At 48.8% G+C, this 22,938-nt stretch overlaps 1 protein-coding gene across 4 annotated transcripts; it reads left to right on the top strand.

Moving 5' to 3' along the window:
* The first annotated feature begins 118 nt into the window (after positions 1-118).
* Positions 119-15,302, top strand: si:dkey-230p4.1 (trichohyalin). Of its 4 annotated transcripts, none has more exons than XR_011037673.1 (26): positions 119-359; positions 1,096-1,270; positions 1,376-1,513; positions 1,769-1,846; positions 2,242-2,312; positions 2,413-2,578; positions 2,658-2,764; positions 2,995-3,408; positions 3,613-3,739; positions 3,843-3,977; positions 4,084-4,220; positions 4,292-4,441; positions 4,527-4,605; positions 4,700-4,777; positions 4,946-5,262; positions 5,765-5,906; positions 5,983-6,304; positions 7,494-10,030; positions 11,298-11,429; positions 11,582-12,286; positions 12,387-12,539; positions 12,624-12,773; positions 12,888-12,941; positions 13,021-13,074; positions 13,159-14,027; positions 14,290-15,302. XR_011037673.1 is itself a non-coding variant. In XM_068329037.1 (26 exons), the coding sequence occupies exons 2-26, from the start codon at positions 1,130-1,132 to the stop codon at positions 13,390-13,392; spliced, it is 6,561 nt and encodes a 2,186-aa protein (XP_068185138.1). In that variant the 5' UTR covers positions 119-359; positions 1,096-1,129; the 3' UTR covers positions 13,393-14,155. The 4 variants fall into 4 exon arrangements, 3 of the variants coding, with proteins under 3 accessions (XP_068185138.1, XP_068185137.1, XP_068185136.1); XM_068329037.1 differs by lacking the exon at positions 14,290-15,302 and having other exon boundaries at positions 4,946-5,092; positions 5,153-5,262; positions 13,159-14,155; XM_068329036.1 differs by lacking the exon at positions 14,290-15,302 and having other exon boundaries at positions 11,582-12,256; positions 13,159-14,155.
* Positions 15,303-22,938: the final 7,636 nt, after the last annotated feature.

Genomic DNA, 22,938 nt, shown 5'->3' with positions numbered 1-22,938 from the left:
GAGCCCTCGAACGCACCAAGACCGGCCCTGAACGCAACACGCCGTCCGACAGGCGTCGCTGTGGAAATGACGTCTTTCGGAACTCGAAGTGAGTTTCTGGTCACGTGGGGCTTCCGTTTCCGCTGCCACAGGTTGTGCGCCAGTGTTTGAATGTGTTCGTGTCAACAGGTGGCGCGAGCCCCGTGAACCGGACAGCTTGTGTGTCTCGCGGTTGTAGAACGTTTTTAACGGGAGAGGCTCGCGCCGCGGCGTCGACGGAATGACGTCATCATGACGCGTTTGTTCTCCTGCTGCTAACAGGCTGACTGGAGTTAGTTCCCAACGGGTCGTCAACGTCAGGGAGACCCGGTCCATCAGCGGTGAGTAGAGCGGTCCCGGTCCGCCGGTAGAACCTCCGGTTCGGTCCGCCGGTACAGCCTCCGGTCAGGTCCGTTCCCGGTCTGCCGGTAGAACCTCCGGTTCGGTCCGCCGGTACAGCCTCCGGTCAGGTCCGTTCCCGGTCTGCCGGTAGAACCTCCGCTCCGGCCCCGGTGTCTCTGGCTGTTAGCTAACAGGCTAATGTAGCTCTGCTGCGTCTGCAGTTTGACAGCGGGATTAACGCTCAACTCAAGCAGATTATAAACTGATAATCTGGGTCATGTAACGCGACACCTCTTTAAAGACTTTAAGGAGTTTAGATTCCCTTGGAGTGACGTCACAGACGAGATGTGACGTTTAAAGTGTGTAAACTGAGATGTTATCAGGAGTTCATAGGGTTTTTATTCCTTCAGGACTCAAGAGTTGTTACAACGCAGATTATGTGCTTCATTAATACCACATTAAAATGTAGGACTATCGGTGTCATGGCAACACACCCTCAAATCTGTCTGTGGTGTCTGTATGACTTCCTGTTTTGACGCCTTTCTGTTTGCTTCTTTGACTTGTTTGATACTGAATTGTCACCTAAACAACAGTCCCTCCATTCAGCCTCTGTGTTGGGGGGGTGGGGCAGGGGCAGGTGGGTAGAACGGTGACATTAAAATGTATTTATCTATGAAGGTCAGAGGTTTTAATTCCATCCATCCCAGATCCACTGATCTGCTGTTTTCTGTCCAGAATCCCTAAAGGCGGAGCCAACCCGGTCAACATCATGGAGTCAGAGCTGCTGATTGGTTGGCAGCAGGAGAAGGCGGACCTTAAACAGGAAGTGTGTCGGCTGCAGGAGGAGCTGGCAGTCAGCCGAGCAGAGAAGGAGGAGCTGGAGTCGAGGAGCAGGGCTCTGCAAGACAGGGTGAGGAGGGGTCGGGGGGAGCCGGGGGAGGAGGTCACGTGACCACCAGGCCAACTCGGTCATGTGACCTCCAGGCCGACTCACACTGTATGTCTCTCTCTCCAGCTTTGCCAGGCAGTGTCGCCCTCGCTCGCCCAGTCTCTGCATCTGGAGAGGGAGATGAGGGAGTGGAGGAGGGGGCTGAGGGACGGGAGAGAGAGGGAAGCCAGACAGACGCTGCTCATCCACCAGCTGAGGGACAAGGTGAGGGGGGGGTGGGCATTCGTTCAGCCAATAAGGTTGAAGGACAGGTGTGGCAGGTGGGGGGTCGCTCCATCCTGGTACCGGGTGAGAAATGATGTGTGTGTTCAGCATGTACAGGTTTGTGACGTCGCTCCTCCTCTGCCTCCTCCTCCTCCTCCTCCTCCTCCTCCTCCTCCTCCTCCTCCTCCATGTAGACAGGAGCAGCAGTACTTCGTGACCAGGTGGTTGTATACTAACAGTACTCACTGTCCGCAGGTGTTACAGTACAAAGATCAGTGTCAACGTTTACAGATTCAGCTGCAGGACGAAGGAATGCAGCTGCTCAACAGAGAGGTACCATTACTACTATTACTACTATTACTATTACTACTATTACTATTACTACTATTACTATTACTATTACTACTATTACTATTACTATTACTACTACTATTACTATTACTTCTATTACTATTATTTCTATTAGTATTACTACTATTACTATTACTTCTATTACTATTACTACTATTACTATTCTATTACTATTAATACTACTATTATTACTACTTTTACTATTACTACTACTATTACTACTACTATTACTACTTTTACTATACAACTATTGCTACTACTAGTATATGGTTACTGCTACTACTACTACTATATTGCTACTACTACTGGTACTTCTATTTCTCGTACTACTCCATCATTACTGCAGTAGTCCAGGTGTAGTTGTGTTTGATCTGCAGCAGAGGATCAGAGAAAAACACCGCGACTCTCTGGAGAGCGCCATCATCAGGCTGGAGGAGGAACAACACAGGTGTGTGTGTGTGTGTGTGTTTGTGTGTGTGTGTGTGTGTGTATGTGTGTATGTGTGTGTGTGGGCGGGGTCAGTCTCACCTGGGTGCCTCTGTCTTCAGGTCAGTCGCCCTGACTGACACCAACACTCTCCTCCGGGAACACCTCAGCCAATCCGAACAGGTCAACCAGGCCCTGAGGGAGGACCTCCAGAAGCTGGCAGATGATTGGACGAGAGCTGGGGAGGAGGCGGAGCAGAGGGAGAATGATTTCCAGAGAGAAAAGGAGGTGTGGAGAACGGTTCCACTGGTCTGGAGGAGATGGTGTGTTTGTGATGAACCGTCAGCTGATTGGTTTGTGTCTGTAGCGTCGATCACATCAGGAGGCTCAGCAGCGGGCGGGGCTTCTGTCCGCCTGGAGGGCGGTGCTTGCTCTGAAACGACAGTGTCACAGCGTCAAGACCGCCGCTGACAGGTGACGGCACCACACGGTCACAAAGTCCAAGTTCACACAGTAAAACAGTCCAGGTTCACACATTGAAACAATCCAGGTTTACACGGTGAAACAGTCCAGGTTCACGCAGTGAAACAGTCCAGGTTTACACGGTGAAACAGTCCAGGTTCACACATTGAAACAATCCAGGTTCACACAGTGAAACTGAACCTTCATCTGGATTAAACTGATCTCCCTCCTTCTCCTCGTAGGGATCTCTGGCTGCTTCGCTCGGAGTTTTCCCGTCTCTCCTCCTCTCTCCTCTCCAGCTGCCACTCCGTCTCCTCCTCTGTCAGACTCAATGCTCCTTCAACCAAACTTGTCTCCTCCGCGCCTCCTGCGCCTCCCCCCTCTTACCTCCCTCCCCCTCCATCAACTCCTCCTTTGTCCTCCACCCTGGCCCTCCCTCCTGCTGACTCCTCTTCATCTGCTCCTCCTCTCACCTCTTCTTTCATCTTGGGGACCATGACATTAAGAGAGCTAGAGCAAGCTGAGGAGGAGCAGGAGAGGAGGGAGCAGTGGGAGGAGAAGGAGCAGGAAAGGAGGGAGCGGTGGGAGGAGAGGGAGCAAGAGCTTTCAGAGCTGAAGCTCCTTCACCAGACGGAAGTCTCACGTCTAAATCAACGGTAAAATGTCTTTATGGTTAACTTTAATGTCCATTATTTTTTGTGGAGATGCTTGCCTCGGTCACATGACTACGTCCTTAAAGGGGCCACTCTGGCTGCTAACACAGAATACATCAGTAGAAAAGTGAAACTTTTCTTCACACCTGATTGGTTGTTGTTGTGTGTGTTTACTTGTTGCCCTGTGGAACCCCGCCTCCTCTTCAGGGAGGAGGAGCTCCGTCGCCTTCTGCAGGCAGATGTCCGTCAGAGGGAGGAGAGAGACAGAGAGGAGGAGAGACACCGAGAGACAGAGAGGAGCCTGCAGTCCGTCAGCCAGGCTGTGGTCAGGCTGGTGAGTGTGTGTGTGTGTGTGTATGTGTGTGTGTGTGTGTGTGTGTGTGTGTGTGGGGAGGGGGGGTGTCAGAGGTCAAAGGGTCAGTGTGGTGTGTCTCCAGTCCAGGGTGCTGAGCAGCAGCAGTGGGTCTCTGCTGGTGGCGCCGGACGGCGTCCTGAGTCTGGACCTGTCCTCCCTGCTTGAGGTGCTGTCCCGGACGGAGAGCGCCCTCCAGTGGACGCGGCAGGAGCAGCAGGTCAGAGGTCACAAACACACAAGACACCCTACAAGTCAGAGGTCACACACACCAGATACGCCCGGCCAAAGGTCAGAGGTCACCAACATGTTCGTGTGTGTGGCAGGGGGCGGAGCTATCGCTGCGCCGACTAAACCAGGAGAATTCAGCTCTGCAGCAACGACTGGAACATCTGGAGGAGGAGAAGCAGCAGCTTCACACACACCAGGAACACACATCATGCTGTCTGGACTCACTGGAGAGGTACACACACACACACACAGTGTTTGGGCACACTGGACAGCTACACACACGTGTGTGTGTGTGTGTCTCAGGGAGCGGGCGCTGGTCTCCTCCCTCCGGCGGCGGGTGGAGGAGGTGACGACGGGAGAGGCGGAGCTAAAGAGTGAGAACGACAGGCTGAGGTGGGAGAGAGCGCGACAGGAGGAGAGCAGCCGGGCGCTCGAGGCTCACACACACTCCCGGTACGCTTCGTGGGGGCGGAGCTTGTCTAGGACCCGCCCACCGGGGGTCCAGGTTCTGGTTTTGTCTGACGCAGTCGTCTTCCAGGGTGGAGGCGGAGGTGAGGCAGAACATCCAACTGATGGAGGGGGAAGCGCTGCTGCGGGCGGAGCTCCACGCCCTGAAGGTCTCCGTCCCTCCGTCCACTTTCCTTTTTTTTTTTGTCGGATGCTGGATGTTGGATGACGGTTGGTGGCTCCACTGCTCTGTGTTTCCTGCAGGCGGCGATGGAGAGGCAGCAGCTGGAGCGGCAGAGAGCAGAGGAGGAAGCTGCTGACGCCAAACACGCGCTGCAGGAGGTGGGCACTGTCACGCTGCTACACTAACGCTAGGCAAAATTAATGCTAGGCTAAGATAATTCTAGGCTAGGCTAATGCTAGGCTTAGCTAACCGCCATCCATATCAGCCGCCGGGCGCCATGGATGGTGAAGGGGGTGGGGTTAATCTGTGCTTTCTGCTGCCCTCAGTCCAGGGAGTGTGTGTCGCGTCTCTCCTCCTCTGAGTGTGTGTTGAGGCGGGAGGCGGAGGAGGGGCGGGACGCTCTGGACAAGATGGCCGCCCTGAATGCCGCGCTGGCGTCCGACAAGAGGGACCTGAACACGCAGCTGCTGCAGGTACCGGGGGACGGTTATGAGGCCTCAGGGGCCCGGACCTCATCCTGTCTGTGTCTCCAGGTGGAGGGCCAACTGTCTGACAGCCAATCAGAGCTGCAGACGCTGAGGTCAGAGGTCAGGTCTCTGCAGAGGGAACGACAGACAACCAGCATGGAATGTAGCCATCTGAGGTGGGATTGGTTTCCATGGCAACCCTGTAATCCAGAGTGTAAACCCTTAATCTGACTACATGTGTTTTAATTCAGAGTGTAAACCCTTAATCTGACTACATGTGTTTTAATCCAGAGTGTAAACCCTTAATCTGACTACATGTGTTTTAATTCAGAGTGTAAACCCTTAATCTGACTACATGTGTTTTAATTCAGAGTGTAAACCCTTAATCTGACTACATGTGTTTTAATTCAGAGTGTAAACCCTTAATCTGACTACATGTGTTTTAATTCAGAGTGTAAACCCTTAATCTGACTACATGTGTTTTAATTCAGAGTGTAAACCCTTTAATCAGATTACGTCTGGTTTAATCTGACATGTAAACCCTTAATATGACTACATGTGTTTTAATTCAGAGTGTAAACCCTTTAATCTGACTATTTGTGGTTTAATCCAGAGTGTAAACCCTTAATCTGATTTTTAATCCAGGATGTAATCTGGTCTGTTCTTGTGGTCCTTCAGAGCACAGACGGAGTTGGATGCTGATCTAATCCAGCAGCTGAGACAGAGGGGGGAGGAGGTGGAGGGGCAGATGGAGGAGAAGGACAGACAGCTGGTGTCCCTGATGGAGGAGAGAGAGGCAGGAGGAGCTCAGCTGGAGGAGGTAACCAGGAGGAGACATCACCTCGTTCTCCAGCTGCATCACCAGAGTACCACCAGGGTGTGTGTGTGTTCACCAGCTGAGCTCCCAGCATGCCTCTGTTCGAGAGGAGCTGAAGGCGGCGCAGGAGCAGCAGCGCCAGACGCTGGAGGAGCTGAGGAGAAGCAGCCGACGAGAAGAGGAGCTGCAGAGGGAGAGCAGGAGGCTGCAGGAGGAGCAGGGCAGCCTGAGGAGGCAGCAGGAGCAGCTGGAGGAGGAGGTGCAGGAGCTCAGGTGTGTGTCGGCGTCTCTCCACCAGCAGGGGGCGCTCCAGCAGCAGCGTCTCTCTCAGTGGGAGGTGGACGGGTGTCAGCTCCAGACGCACCTCCAGACTCTGCAGCAGGCCAAACACACCTTACAAGGTCAGAACACACTGCTGCTCCTCCTCTGGCCTGATGGAGGTGCCAGTTTCACCTACTGTACTATTACTACTGTAGTACTATTCCAGTACAGTAATCCCTTGTTTTTCGCGGGGGTTATGTTCCAAAAAGAACCCGTGATAGGCAATATCCGTGAAGTAGAAACCTTTTTTTTTTTTTACAATTATTATACAATTAAATACTCTATGTACATTGAAAAGAAAGAACAAACCATTTTAAAGGCTCAAACATTTGTTTCACAAATAAAAGTACTTTAGAAACATTTTTTCAACAAATAACTTCTGTACTGTACTGTCAAATAATAATTTTAATCATCAATGTGAACAGAAGGCTTCAAATTGCGGAGATTAGCACCGCCCACCGCGACCCGAGTAATTGGATTAAACAGGAGAAAATTTAAATGATTGTGAAAAAAATACAAAGTACAGTTGGACAAATAGTGACTCAGGTGTATTTCACTGCTCTTCAGACTGAGTCGCTGCATCCTGACTCCGCTCTGCAGGGCTTCTTCTTTTCAGGCCCGCGGTGCAGGTGTGTTTGTTCGGGGGAAGAACATAGTGATAGGCAGTTGTTGTCGCTCTTTTTTGTATCCAATGTAATATTTTTTTTCCTGCAGTCATTAATCCACAGATGTAATGCAGACTCCATCCTTATCATGGTCTTGTTGCGGACAGTTGCAACCCTTTTTGCATCCTTATTAAAACCTATTGCTGCTGTCGTCCTTATGTTTTTTGCTTCCTTCTTTATGGAACGAACGGAAGATTCATTAATTCCGTAATGCCGACCTACAGCCGCATAGCTTTTACCTTCCCTTAGCATGTCCAGAAGTTTAACTTTATCTGCGATAGATAGCATCTTCCGCTGCCTTTTGGGTCCTGCCACAGGTGCTTTTGTCGGTCCAGAGCGTTTTGTCGACATTATGGGTTTTAGAGAAACTCTAAATTGCAAGAGAATTTGCACGTACGTAATGTAAATTTGGCAAGCTGTTTTACCTACATGTACATATTAAACTGCAACGTTATTGACGCACAGGTAGAGAAGAAGCGGAGTGACTTTTTAGCCAATCAGAATGCAGAACACAATGCACGATGCAAATCGGTGAAGTAGCGAAACCTTGAAAAGTAAACCGCGTTATAGCAGGAGATCACTGTACCGCTACTGTGTTCTGTAGGAGAGGTGTCGTGTCTGAGAGGAGCGCTGGACGGAGCGACTGCAGGGAGAGAAGCAGAGAAGGAGAGGAGAGAGAGGAGCGAGGAGGAGAATCGCGACCTGAGGAGACAGACGGAGGCGCTGGTGACGGAGGTGCAGGAGTTGAAGACGAGGAGGAGTAGAGACGAAGAGGAGAGGAAGGAGGAGAAGGAGGCTTGGCAGAAAGAGAGGGAGGCTCTAAATGAGGAGCTAGGGACAAAGGATGGAGACGTGGAGGTGCTGAGGAGGCGCTTTGAGGGCCTGACGGGGGAGATGGTGGAGGTACAGAGGGAGGTGCACAGACTGACGGAGGAGGTGACGGAGAAGGAGGAGCAAATGAGACACATGGTGGAGAAAATCCATCAGATGGAGGCAGAGAAAGAGAGACAGGAGGAGGAGGCCCAGAGGGCGAAGACGAAGGAGAAGCAGGAGGAGGTGAAGAAAGAGGAGGAGATCATACACCTGAAGGAGGAAGGAGCACAGGAGGCTGAGAGATGGAGACGGAGGGTGGAGGAGGCACAGAAGGAGATCGACAGACTGAGACATGAGAACAGGAAACTGGAGGAGGACAGAGAGGAGGACCGGAGGGAGAAGGAGGAGAAGCTGAGTGAGAAGGAGGAGGAGACGGAGCTCCTGAACCTGAGGTTGAACGTGGCAAAGGAGGAGTGTGAGGAGCTGAAGGAGGAGGTGCAGCGGAGGGAGCGCAGCTTGGAGCGACAGATCGGCGCGGTGAAGGAGAGGGAGGTGCAGGTGGAGCAGCTGAAGGAGTTGCTGAGGAGTGCCGAGGAGCAGCAGAAGGAGGGAGCGAGGGAGCACCAGGAGGTGGTCGGCCAGCTGGAGTACCAGGAGGGTAGGGTGGAGAAGCTGGAAGCGCAGCTGAGGGAGACCCGGGTTCTCCTGGAGAAGAGGAGGAGAGAAGCCAAAGAAGAGGAGGACAAGATCTCCTCCCAGGCCAGGGAGCTGCAGAAAGCCCAGGAGGAGACCCAGGGAGCAAGGAGGAGAGCCCAGGAGGCAGAAGACACCCACGACCGGCTGGAGGAGGAGGTGCAGGAGCTGAGGGAGAAGGAGGAGAGGAGGGCGGAGGAGGTGGCAAACCTTAAATACATCCTGAAGGAGCGAAAAGAGGAGGCACAGCAGCTGAAGGAGGCTCTGGAGGAGAGGGAGGAGGAGGGGAGAGAAATGGAGGAGCTGAGGAGAGCAGATGTGGAGAGGAGGAGGTTCCTGGAAGAGGAGCTGAGGGAGAAGGAGAAGGAAATGAAAGGACAGAGGGAGATGCAGAGGAGTAAAGACAAACACATGAGGGAACTGGAGGAGGAGCTGAGGGAGGTGAAAGAGGAGCAAAAGAGACTGATGGAGGCAGAGGGTCAGCTCCTCCAGTGGAAGGAGAGAGGGAGGTGCAGAGAGAGAGGGCTGGAGGAGGAGAAGGAACGACTGTCTGCAGAACTAAAGAGGAGGGAGAAGGAGGTGACAGCTCTGAGAGGAGTCATGCAGAAGGAGAGAGATCAGGCTCAGGAGGAGGTGAGGGAACGGAGGGAGGAGGTGTCTGGGCTGACAAAAGAGATAGGAAGGGAGCAGCAGGAGAAGGAGGAGCTGCAGGAGGAGGTGACAGCTCTCAGAGACGAGCTGAGAAGGGAACAAAGGGAGAAGAAGGAGGTGCAAGAGGAGGTGAGGAGGAGAATGGAAGAGGGAACGGCTCTAAGAGAGGAGGTGCAGGTGCTGCAGCAGAAGGAGGAGGAGGTCAAGGAGGAGTTGATCCGCAGAGAGGAGATACTGGAGGAGCTGAGGAGGAGCAGGAAGGAGTTGTCTGCACTGACAGAGGAGGTGCAAAAGGAAAAGGAGGCAAAGGTGGAAGCTCAAGAGGAGCTGGTGCAGAGGAGAAAAGAAATGACAACGCTCACAGAGGAGGCGCATGAGGATCAGAGGAGGACCAGGATCCAGCTGGATGTCATGACAGAGGAGGCGCAAAAGAAAGAGGAGGAGAACAAGCAGATGCAGGAGAAGTTAACCAGGACGGAGAAGGAGGTGGAAGCTCTCAGAGAGGAGGTGCAACAAGAAAGGAGGCAGATGGAGGAGGTGCTGAGGAGAACCAGAAGGGAACTTATGACCATCACAGAGGAGGCGCAGGGGGAGCAGAGGAGGACCAGGAACCAGCTGGCTGTCAAGACAGAGGAGGCACAAAAGAAACAGGAGGAGAATGAGCAGATGCAGGAGAAGTTAACCAGGAAGGAGAAGGAGGTGGAGGCTCTCAGAGAGGAGGTGCAACAGGAACGGAGGCAGATGGAGGAGACGGAGGAGGTGCTGAGGAGAACCGGAAGGGAACTTATGACCATCACAGAGGAGGCGCAGAGGAAACAAGAGGAGGAAGAGCGGGCGTTGAGGATGACAGAGGAGGAGGTGACGGCTCTCAGAGGGGAGGTGCAGAAGGAGAGGAGGAGCAGACGGGATGTCCAGGAGGAGCTGAGAGGAGCGCAGCAAATCGTGGAGCTGATGGAGGAGAACCTGAGCTCCCTGCAGACACAGGTGTGTTTGTGTGTTTCTGATGCTAACATGCTAGCTGCACAAAGCTACCTGTAGCACTGTGCATGTTAGCATATGAGCTATCGTGTGTGTGTGTGTGTGTGTGTGTGTGTGTGTGTGTGTGCGTGCGTGTGTGTGTGTGTGTGTGTGTGTGTGTGAACAAAGATCAAAGACACACTTCTGGGACCACTTCTATTTAATATCTACATGCTGCTCGTTGCTCAGATCATGGAACACCAACATCTCCTGTCACACTTATGCAGACATCACACAACTTCACATTTCAGTGTCATCACAAGACTAGAGTCCCTTTCATTAACAACTGTATTAATCAAATCAATGAATGGATGGACCAAAATTTCCTCCAGACTGGACAGAAGTGATTGTTTTTGGCCCCAAAAATGAAAGGTTAAAGGTCAGTGCTCACTTTGACTTTATGTCATTGAAAGCTACAAATCAAGCCAAAAATCTTGGTGTAATTATAGACTCAGACCTGAATTTTACCAGACACTTAAAAGCTATAAATAAATCTGCCTATCACCACCTGAAAAACATTGCTCGAATCGAGGAGTTTCTGTCTCAACAAGACACAGGAAGGCTTGTTCATGCTTTCATTTTTAGTAGGATAGATTACTGTAATGGTGTCCTTTTAGGTCTACATAAAAAATCAATCAGGCAGCTGCCGCTGATCCAAAATGCTGCCGCCAGAGTCCTTACAAACACCAGAAAACTGGACCACATCACACCAGTCCTTAAATCACTACACTGGCTTCCTGTGAGTCAAAGGAGAGATTTTAAAATCTTACTGCTGGTCTTCAAATCTATAAATGGTCTTGGACCAAAATAAATGCAAGATTTATTAATTCCCTATGAAGCCTCCAGACCCCTCAGGTCATCTGGGACAGGTTTACTGTGTGTTCAGAACCAGAACCAAACAAATTGGAGCAGCATTTGGTTATTATGCTCCTCAACAAACTGACAACCTGAATGCAGTGACTACTGTCACTGCATTTAAATCAGGCCTAAAGACATTTTTGTTCACTGCAGCATTTTCCTGAATATCTGCATTATTTTAATCATTAGCTTCAGATTAAATATTTTATCCGCCTGCTTAATTGCCTTTTTCTTTGAATTGTTCTTTTATTGATATTTTATTGTCTTGTTTTAATCCCCTTTTGTCTTTTAAATGTTCTCATATTTCGTCGCCTGTGTATGAACTGTGCTGTAAAAATAAACATGCCTTGTGTGTGTGTGTGTGTGTGTGTGTCAGGTGTGTGATCTGAGGCGGAGCCGTGAGCGTGCAACACAGGAAGTGAAGGAGAAGGAGGCGGAGTCTCACAGGATGAGGGAGGGCCTCAGGGCGGCGCTGGAGGAGGTGACCAACCTGAAAGTCCTCCTGGAGGTACGACATAGGAGACTTGTCTGTCTGTCTGTCTGTCTGCTATGCTAGCTGCTCAATCTGTTTTTAGTCGTGATGCTAAGCTAAGCTAACTGGTATGGAGCTACAGGGAGGTGTTCCTCCAGACGTCTCATGTTCTCCTCCCTGTGGTTCAGGAGAGCCACGCTGAAGGGGAGCAACTGAGGAACACCCTGAAGGAGAAGAAAGAGGAGGTGGAGAACATCAGAGAGGAGAACCTGAAGAAGGTCCAGAAGGAGGTGGAGAACATCAGAAACGAGAACCTGCAGCAGGTCCAGAAGGAGGTGGAGAACATCAGAGAGGAGAACCTGCAGCAGGTCCAGAAGGAGGTGGAGAACATCAGAGAGGAGAATCTGCAGCAGGTCCAGAAGGAGGTGGAGAACATCAGAGAGGAGAACTTGCAGCAGGTCCAGAAGGAGGTGGAGAACATCAGAGAGGAGAACCTGCAAAAGGTCCAGGAGGAGGTGGAGAACATCAGAGAGGAGAACCTGCAGAAGGTCCAGGAGGAGGTGGAGAACATCAGAGAGGAGAACCTGCAGAAGGAGGTGCAGAAAATCAGAGAGGAGGAGAACATCAGAGAGGAGAACCTGCAGAAGGTCCAGGAGGAGTTGCTGCAGGAGAAGGAGGCAGCTGAAGAGCTGAGAGCTAGAGTGAAGGCCCTGGACAGGAGGAGGAGGGAGATGGTGGAGGAGCTGGAGGAAGCACGACGGGCCAAAGAGAGGGCGGAGCAGAGAGTGGAGGAGGTGCAGGAGCAGTGGAAGAGCAAAGCCCAGCAGATCCAGGAGAAGCAGGAGCAGAACCAGGAGGAGGAGGTTAGGAAGCTCCTGAGACAGAAGGAGGAGGTACGAAACATGTCTAACATCCCTGGCTGCTGACCAATCAGATGGTTAGGAGCAGGGGCGGGGCTTTGTGATGTCATCACGTCCCTCCTGATTTGTGAAGGTGTTCACTCTGAGGCAGAAGACCCAGGAGTTGGAGGCAGAGCGGAGCCGCCTGCAGGAGGCACTGGAGAGCAGTGAGGCGTCCCTGATTGGCTACAGGCAGAGGTCACATGACCTGGAGCAGGGCCAGGAGGCGGGGCCAAACTCAGACAAGGTCCGTCCCATTGGTCCATTCAGGCAGGTCTGATGTTTGTTCCTCCTCTGTAACAGGTGTGTGTGTGTGCGTGTGCGTGTTCAGGCCGGGGGGGACCGGCTGCTGGTTCTCCAGCGTCTGGTGGCTGAACTGGAGCTGCAGCAGAAACACCTGAAGAAGAAGAACTCTCACCTGGAAAGTCAGAAAGAGAAGCTGAGGAGGGAGCGGGACGTCCTGAGGGACACGCTGGGAGAGGTGAGACGGCCCCGCCTCCCACAGAAGGACGGCCCCGCCCCTCACAGCTGGATCGATCATTTACTAATCGATGATCAGTAATCCTGCTCTAACGGAGACATTTTTGTTCCTCAGGTGGAGGCGGAGCGTTCAAGGATCAGACAGCAGCTGATTGGCAGCAGGTCTCAGGTGAGACACACTCGTGTGTGTGTGTGTGTGTGTGTGTGTGTGTGTGTGTGTGTGTGTGTTTAATGCTGTGTTTGCTCAGGACACCACAGAAGAAGAACGGCTAAGGAGCAAAGTGAGGGAGCTGGAGGACCAGGTGAGATCACCACAGAAGAAGAGCAGGACACGCCCTGTTGTCAAGTGGACGCTCATGACATTGTTGTGGCTCCTCCCCCCTCAGGTGAGCGACCTCCGTCTGTCATTGGCTGTGGACCAACAGCAGAGGGCGGAGTTTATCGAGCGCTCCTCCAGGAACAGCGAGTGTCTACTGTCCCTGAGACACGACCTCACCGACTCGCTGGACGCCGTCGCATGTCGACCGCTCCCGTTCGTCCTAGACTCCGAGACGCAGCGATTGGACCGCAGCCTGAGGGAGGAGGAGCTTAGGATGTCTCTAAGCCAATCAGGCCCTTAGAAACTAATTACCCAAAAAATATATAAATCCTCAAAAAAGTGTTGGCAATCAAAAAAACCCACTCACCCAGCCGGGACACCAAAAGGACTACAAAAATACCCAGAATTCATACATGTCTTGCAAATTTTCATTCATTTGATCTGCATTCATACAGCCTGTAAATGTTTTTACACCATAAACTTTATTGACGTGACGCCGTCACAGATCGGTTCATCAATACTCGAGCGTTGAAGGCGTTCATCTTAAGAACTACGTTTGTTACATTAAGCCACACCCACATGACCGTATTTGGTGATGCTGACTCATCCAGAAGAATCCACCAATCAGAATCAGTCGTGGGATTCTGACGGTCAACCACCGTCCAATCAGTTACCTGTTGTCATGGTTACAGCTTTAAGGGGTTACGAAGATAACCATGCTAACAGGACTGAAGCTAAGCTAATGTAACCCTCTGGAAAAAAAGTTCATTCGGATCGTGTAGCTGTCTCCTAGCAACAGTCTGCAGGATGAAAGTTCTGATTTCGCTGTGTCAGCACCTGAAACTTTGTGTCAACTTGTTAACTGAACGTCAACTTCTGGGAGCCGACGACCAGCGCAGGAAACAAAGCCATGAAGTTCGTTTAACTGCGGAACTGGTGAGTTGTGCTAACAGCTTTAAGCTGTATGTGTACAATGGGGTTGGCATGCTTGTAATGCCCGTTTCTCCAAATGTATGTATGTATGTGCAACTTCGGTCAAGCACTTTTAAAAGGGACAAACTTAATATTGTACAGTATTAATTGTGATGCGACCTACATTATTTGATTCAGATACACTGTGTGTGTGTGTGTGTGTGTGTGTAAATATAAAGGTGGTGTACACCTAGAACTGAAACTAGTCCTGCTGCTTTTTATTCAGGCCAGGCTGGATGGCGAGCTGAGGAACTAGGAACCGAATCCTTGTGAACTGAACCTTGCAGTCTGTCACACACACACACACACACACACACACACACACACACACACACACACACACACACACACACACACACACACACTCTCACACACATTTCCCTTCCCTCACTTTGGACACTAACCCTCTGGAAAATTTGTACCGCCTCAAATCATTGTGGTTACAACCATCAGTGTTGTGGACAAGCTGACCTTTTGTTGAACTCCTGATGCACATGGTCTGAACTCAAACTGAGTGGGCTCATTGAACTTTTGAATTGAATGTATTCATTGAATGTATTCATTTGATGACATTGAGATTTTACTTGAGAGTTAATTTAAGTTTGAAATTTAATTTTTTTTGTGAATAGCCATTCTCTTTGTTTTATGTTTTAAAAAAAAAAAAAGTACCATTTTCAAACCAAAGGTTCCATCTCAGTCTCTTCCTCTCTACACTCTTAGAGCCGAACCCGAATCTTCTGATCGAGCCTATTTAATATTGTCTTGCCATGACAATATACACATGCATATGCTACACTAGCCACCTTATTTTATAGGCTGTTTGTTAGCGCGCTAGCAGCTGATTGGTGCACTGTAGGAAATGTTTTCATGTTTATGAAGGAACCAGATGTAAACATGTAAATATTAAAGATGTAATAAACATTTATCCTGAACCTAACACTAAATTAAAGTTCATTAACCCCCTACTCCTCTAGATGAGGCGGCCCCGCCTCCAGATAGCATGTAGCAGGTAATTCTAACATGTGTTAGCATTACCTGTGTACGATGTTACTTGACGCGTCACCTGTTTCGCTAGCTAAGAAAGTGTGAATGCTAACTGTAGTATATAGTCCCGTGCACTTATACTGTTGTGCTGATGTGACGAGTGGGTGGAGTGATATGGTACAGAGTGTGATGAGACCAGACGCCGGCATGGCAGAACATGTAACACATGTGAATGAGAGTGAATAAAGAGTTGAAGATGGGTCTACAAGCATTTGTCATGTAAGTTGAGTCATGTGGTTACCAACAGCTACAACAGACATAGAGCTCATTATAATGAATTTGTTCAATGGGTTATGAGCACTGTAAATGATAAACAACCTCTTTAAATCATTAATAATATTAATATCTATATTTTAATTGCGCTTGTTCTTCTGTAAGTAGGTTAGTCTGAACATTGTAACAAAGACCGCAGATCAAATCACCTGTTTGATGTAAAGAAAGATCCGTAGATCAAAGCGCAGAGAGTGATCAAAGGAGATAGCACGAGGTGAGATCAAGGAGGACAGAGTAGGTCATCTGGCTTTACAGGTTGGTACATAGTGCAGACATAAGGATGGAACACTGGAACATGAGAGCAGAGAGGCTGCAGGCCTCACAAGGAGACATTCTGATACTCATTGTCTACTTAGAGAACATTTTGGTCTTCGACCCTCACGTTTTCCATATATGCCAGGTTCTCCAGCTGATGTTGGAGAACCACTTGTGTATGTTAAAGCAGGAGAGTGACTTTCCTTGGCTTTGTCACGGCCCTTGGAAAGATAGAAAACGACTAGGCCAGAACTAGTAGCAATGGTTCAATGGCGTATGCCTGATAGTCTCAAGAAGGTCCTGCAGTTCTTGGGATGAGTCTTCAAGATGAATGAATGTTAAATGATTGTCCTGGCCTGATTCTGTGAGAAAAATTTCTGTGGGAAAAATTCATGTCATTTTGACAACATTAAATCGAATTCAAATCTTCCAAGTTATCCAAATCCGCAAGTTACAGTGATGTTACTTCATTAACGGAAAAGAACTCAAGTCTTACTCAAATGTATGATTTAACCCAAAGTTCTGTCCAAGGGGGCTTGTGGTACTGGGCGAGACTGTGCTGAAAGAGGAGTTCATAAATGTTTGATAAGATCTTGTGAAGACTCCACATTTTACACATCCCTGAATCGTGGCAAGCTGTCACGACTGGTGGCGTATTGGTTCACGCTGGGGTGATTGGAGACCACACAGCAGCTGAGACCCCAGCGAGCAGTCCTCATCGGACAGGCTCTTTTCCACTTATTAGTTTTTGCATCATAGTACTGAACCACATTGGTGGGGCTAGTGCCGTTGAAGCCCCCCATGACAAATAACTTGTCATTAATCACTCCAGTGCCGAAGTTGCGGCGGGCGCCCAACATGGGGGGTCGTTCATACCATCCATTGGTCTGCGGGTTGTAGGTCTCAACGCTTCTTGAATATGTATGGCCATTGTAGCCACCGAGCTATCATAAGAAAATGAAATAGTCGTGTGAGTGTTTGTGTGCAAATCAAATTCAACATATTGTGAAGCACTTAGCTCTGTTAGGTCAAATCACGTGCTAGCCGTAGCATAGGTTAGCTCATTTACTCACCAAAAAGATCAGGTCGCCATACAACATGATACCAAATCCACAGAGTCTGGTGCTCATGTCGGAGAAGCTTGTCCACTGGTTGAACTCTGGACTATAAAATTCACAACTTTTGAGGATAAATTCCCCATTAGAACCACCAAAAATGTAAATCTGGACAGAAAAGGAGGAAAAGGGCAGTTAACAAAAATCACTTTTCTTGGCTTAAGCCCCAGGTTCTCATTTTCTTCTCTCTTTTCTTTTATGTAATTCAAGAGTTCTTATTTGTACAAATATTGAATAACTTCCAGCATGTCGTGTACTCCACATAAGCTTAAGGGAACAACTTAAATGCATCCATGTTTTGTGTCAGTATTAGAACAACTCCATAACTATTTCCAACTACTCTGTAACTTCACTCACCTTGTTATTGGATGCTGCACAACCACCATCACTTCTCATCTCATGCATGGATGCAATCAGACTCCATTGGTTGGTCTCAGGTCTGTAACGTTCTGCACTTCTCAGTCGACACACCCTATCACGACCTCCAAATACGTAAATATATCCATCCAAAACGGCAGCATTTATGTGGCTGCGGTGGTGGTTCATGGGTGCTGCTTCAAGCCAAACGTGTAATGTCATATCAAATTTGCACACGCTGTTTGAAGACTCCTCCCCATCAAAGCCCCCAACAGAGTAGATGAAGCCATTATGGTAGACAGTGCCATGGTCACTACGAGGCTTTTCCTGATGATCTGTAATGTCCAACCAGCGATCAGCACGGACATCGTAAACCTCGGTGGTGTTAGTTAAACCGTTGCTGCTGCGGCCCCCAATAGCAAAAATAATGGTATTAGGCAAACGAGGACGACCAATGAGGTTAGAGCAAAATCTCGTGGGCGGGGTGGCCATGGTCAGCAAACATTTAAGATTCGAGACATCATTTAGAATTTGCACACACTGAGTGTTATTGCTCAAATATAGATCGGACTTCAAAGACTTGATGTCGTCTGTACTGCTCAAGGCCAGCCGAGCCTACAAAGGAAACAACAGAATTAGAATGGAACAGAATGAAATTGTGATATTCCAAATTTTTGTTACAGACATCAACAATAAAAACCATCGGTTTCAGTCTGATATAAGTTTTAACTTTAGAAATATTTTTGTATTAACAGAACTCATCACAAAACTAACTGACAAAAATATATTTTTGTTACTTTGCCCCAATACAATATAATTTAGCTGCAGGTGTAAAAGCACCCAGGTAACCTCATAATTTAAATGATTTTTTCCTGTAAAAGACAAGCCAACTACTGAGCCTGAACATTTAAATGAAGCATAATGACAGAACGTCGTCTTACCTTTGACAAGAGTGCAGGTAAATGTGAGGTTCTTTGCTCAGGTTCATGGTTGATCCACCTAACGGCAGCGTCATACACGGTTATCTCCTCATCCACATTGAGCTCATCACTATCAAGGATGTCATTGAGTTCCTGCACACTCAGCTCCAGGAACTCCTGGCTGGAAACAACATCTTCAAACGCATTCATTAACAAGAAGTGAGCCTTGTGCTGCACTTGAGGACCTGAGATGGTGAACCGAAGGACACCAATGCAGTTCTCTGGAGTGAGATTCTCTTCCAGGAAGTTGTTGCATGCCTCTACAACGCCATCTATAAGCAAATAGTCAGCTGCTATAAGCAGATCATGAACGTTGTCCTCTGTCACAGAGACAGAACCTGAGTATGCAAAGCCAATGATGACCTTCATCACCTCTGTAGACACACCTGGGATGATAAAATGTGTTCTATCACCTGCGTGTCGGCAGAAAAGATCACTGTGAATAAATAAAAGAAAGAGAAGAAGAAAGAAAGAAAGTCAACTTTATTGATCCCCTACGGGGAAATTATCTTTACACTCTTTTTTGACATGCATATATGTATCAAACCATGCATACAAAGTTGTGTACAGGCCCCTGAACAAACACAACACACACTAGGGGTCTGTAGGCATGCGGTTAGTATATTGTCAGTACATGGGGAGGCAGAGTGAAGGGTCGCGACTTCGGGGTGCGCCCCAAATGAGCAGCTTGTGGGGGGGGGGGCTTGCTCAAGGGCGCCTCGGCAGTAGCCTGGAGATTAGCTGGCACCTCCCACTGTCAGCTCATGCTCCGAGGATGTCTGGAGGGAGTGGGATTCGAACTGCTGATGTCTGGGTAATGTCTGGTCTGAAGACTTCTGCTCTACCGCTGAGCCACTGCCGCCCCTAAAAGCAATTAAGTAGCTGTAAAACCACATTATGTGACCAAACTGAAAAGCAAATGTTGCTAAATCATGTGGCGTCATGTGGGCGATGACATCATAACCTGGATGTTCAGTTGTTGGACTTCTGTGCTGGCCACAATTTGTCCATAACTAACACTGCGTTTGAGCATCAGGGTGTCTCTAGAACTCTTGGTGCCAGTGAACCCCGGGTCACTAATCAGTGAGTCACCTGGTAGTGGTATCAGCTGATCTACAGCCAGATGATCTTGACACTTAGGTAAGGAGGAGCTGAGCTGTCAGCTGATCACCACGAGCTGGTGAGTGTGATCAGGGTGTGTGAGACAAACTATGACTCTATCAGCTTACATTGATAATCGGTAAATTACTCACTCAAAATATGGACTGCAGGCACACATGATGTTCCTGTGAACATTAAAACCAACACCCCCAGCACAGATGACCGTGTCACATGAAGAGTCCTCAGCTTGTCTTAAGCTTGACATTTTTTAATTTGTTCCCTTCTCAATACCAAAAACTGCTTGTTTAAACTTTCAACGGCTTTATATGGTGAGGAGATTAGAGATGAAAGAGGAGATCAAATGAACAACATGAAAGCTAAACAAACTAGAACCAATGCAGTCACAGACTGCAACAAGATTCCTGTCTAACCTCGTCTGTCAGCCTGTCCATCACCATAGTGAACAAGAAGGGGCTCAGAGCAGATCCCTGATGCAGTCCCACCTCCACCTTGAACTCCTCTGTCACACCTACAGCACACCTCACCACTGTCTTACAGTCCTCATAAATGTCCTGCACTGCTCTAACATACTTCTCTGCCACTCCAGACTTCCTCATACAATACCACAGTTCCTCTCTGGGCACCCTGTCATAAGCTTTCTCCAGATCTACAAAAACACAATGCAGCTCCCTCTGGCCTTCTCTGTACTTCTCTATCAACATCCTCAAAGCAAATACTGCATCTGTAGTACTCTTTTTTGGCATGAAACCATACTGCTGCTCACAAATGCTCACTTCTGCTGTTAGTCTAGCTTTAACTACTCTTTCCCATAACTTCATTGTATGGCTCATCAGCTTTATTCCTCTGTAGTTGCCACAACTCTGCACATCTCCCTTGTTCTTAAAAACGGGCACCAGCACACATCTCCTCCATCCCCCAAGCAACTTCTCACTATCTAAGATCCTGTTGAACAACTCAGTCAGAAACTCTACTGCCAGCTCTCCTAAACACTTCTATACCTCCACAGGTATATCATCAGAACAGACTGCCTTTCCACTCTTCATCCTCTTAATGCCCTCCTCACATCATCCTGACTAATCTTTGCTACATCCTGGTCCACAACAGTCACCTCTTCTAGTCTTTGTTCTCTCTCATTTTCCAAGTTCATCAACTCTTCAAAGTACTCTTTCCATCTTCCCATCACACTACTGGCACCTGTCAATAGACTTCCATCCCTATCCTTAATCACCCTAACCTGCTGCACGTCCTTCCCATCTTTGTCTCTCTGTCTTGCCAACCGGTATAGATCAGTCTCTCCCTCCTTACTGTCCAACCTAGCATACAAGTCATCGTAAGCCCCTTGTTTGGCCTTTGCTACCTCTACTTTCACCTTACGCTGCATCTCCCTGTACTCCTGTCTACTCTCCTCAGTCCTCTCAGTGTCCCACTTCTTAGCTAACCTCTTTCTCTGTATACACTCCTGTACCTCCTCATTCCACCACCAAATCTCCTTATCTACTTTCCTTCCAGATGACACACCAAGTACTCTCCTACCTGTCTCACATTAGCTGTAGTTGTCCTGTCATCTGGAAGCACCTCCTGACCACCCAGAGCCTGTCTTAACTCCTTCCTTAAAGTCATGCAACACTCTTCCTTTTTCAACTTCCACCATTTCGTCCTCTGCTCTGCCTTTGCCCTCTTCATCTTCCTCACCACTAGAGTCATCCTACACACCACCATCCTATGCTGTTTGGCTACACTCTCGCCTACCACTACTTTGGAGTCACTGATCTCCTTCAGATTACACCATCTACACAAGATGTAGTCTACCTGTGTCCTCCTACCTCCACTCTGATACACTGCCCGGCCAAAAAAAAAGTCACCGTTTGGGTTTCAATGAGCAAATTGCAGTGTTGTTATCAGGGGTTGCTTCGGTTGGTCAAGTCTAGGCTCAGCAATATCATTCAGCAAAAAAATGAAGTCAGCTGAGTATCTGAATGTACTGAATGACCACGCAATCCCATAAATGGATTTTTTCTCCCGGATGGCATGATCATATTCCAGGACAACAATGCCAAAATTTATCAGACTCTGATTGTGAAAGAGTGGTCCAGGGAGCGTGAGGAATCATTTTGACACATCAATTGGCCCCCACAGTCCTGAGCTTAACCCCATTCAAAGTCTATGGGATGTGCTGGAGAAGACATTGCAGAGTGGTTTGACTCCTATCGTCAGTACAAGAACTCGACCAAAAATTAATGCAATTCTAGATAGAAATAAATGCTGTGACATTTAGAGTGTGTGACTTTTTTTTTGGCCGGGCAGTGTAGGTCACCCTATATTCCTGCCTCTTCTGGAAGACAGGAGTCACTATAGCCATTTCCATCCTTTTTGCAAAGTCAACCACCATCTGTCCTTCTGCGTTCCTCTCCTGGATACCAAAACCTGCCCATCACCCCCTCATCACCTCTGTTTCCTGCACCAACATGTCCATTGAAGTCTGCACCAATGACAACTCTCTCACTTCTAGGCATTCTCTGCATCACTTCATCAAAGTCCGACCAGAATTTCTCCTTCTCCTCCAGCTCACATCCTACCTGTGGAGCATACCCACTAACAACATTGAACATCACACCTTCTATTTCTAGCTTCAGACTCATCACTCTATCTGACACTCTTTTTGCCTCCAGGACATTCCTAACAAACTCCTCCTTCAAGGTAACTCCTACTCCATTTCTCTTCCTATCTACACCATGATAGAACAACTTGAACCCCACTCCTAAACTTCTAGCCTTGCTACCTTTCCACCTGGTCTCCTGTACACACAGTATGTCTACCTTCCTCCTCTGCATCATGTCAACCAAACTCTACCTTTTCCTGTCATAGTTCCAACATTCAACATCACTACTCTCAGTCCTATACTCTTGGCGTTCCTCTTCTTTCTCTTCCTACAGACACACTTTTCCTCCTCTCCTTCTTCAATCCAATTTCCACCGGCACCCTGTAGGTGAACAGCACCGATGGTGGTCGTTGTTAACCCGGGCCTCGACCGATCCGGTATGGAAGTCATATATGCAATTTGCACATTGATTTGGCAAAACTTTTACGTCGGATGCCCTCCCTGACACAACCCTCTGTATTTCTCCGGGCTTGGGACCGGCACTATAAGACACTGGCTTGTGCCCTCTTGGGGCTACATTATGTAGCAAGTAATGCTAACATGTCTTAGCATTATCTGTGCACGATGTTACCCAACGGATCAGCTGATACGCTAGCTAAGAAAGTGTGAATGCTAACTGAAGCTATTTGAGCTAACGGTTTATCACATGCCTGATGTAATTTCCTGTTTCCTAAGTGGGCGTGGCCCCTTCTTCTTCAGGTGTTTTAGAGGATTAGAGGAGTGTTGTGTTCCTCTATAGCTCGCTCTGCTCCACGTGGGGGCGTGTCGGGAGTGAGGGACCGGCCGAGCGCTCTGATTGGACGAGCAGCGGGTCGTCTGGAGCTTAGGAGGGATTCGGAACTGACCCAGTTTTGTGTGTAAACAGCAGCTCTGCTCCAGTTCAGTTCATTACAGAGGTTCAGTCATCAGGGGTGGGTAGGAGGAGTCTGCTCCTTTAAAGCAGGAGTGAAGCCACTCCCTCCTCCTCCCCTTCGGGGTGGGGGGGGGGGTGGTCTGACCCCCCTCCTTTCTCCTCCTCTGGATCTGATATATTGAGGAGCAGCTCCTCCATCTAGTTGTCTGTGTTTCAC

The sequence above is a fragment of the Antennarius striatus genome, chromosome 12 (assembly GCF_040054535.1).
Source record: "Antennarius striatus isolate MH-2024 chromosome 12, ASM4005453v1, whole genome shotgun sequence".
In the NCBI taxonomy this organism is placed as follows: domain Eukaryota; kingdom Metazoa; phylum Chordata; class Actinopteri; order Lophiiformes; family Antennariidae; genus Antennarius; species Antennarius striatus.
This window is presented reverse-complemented; position numbering and strand designations above follow the sequence as displayed.

What these genes read in the sequence shown, in the direction of transcription:
- si:dkey-230p4.1 (XM_068329035.1), top strand. Translation starts at nt 1,130, where the DNA reads ATGGAGTCAGAGCTGCTGATTGGTTGGCAGCAGGAGAAGGCGGACCTT. An exon ending in GAGGAGCTCAGCTGGAGGAG is followed by an intron (nt 5,907 to 5,982) that starts GTAACCAGGAGG and finishes TGTGTTCACCAG; the next exon opens with CTGAGCTCCCAGCATGCCTC. An exon ending in TGAGGGAGCTGGAGGACCAG is followed by an intron (nt 13,075 to 13,158) that starts GTGAGATCACCA and finishes CTCCCCCCTCAG; the next exon opens with GTGAGCGACCTCCGTCTGTC.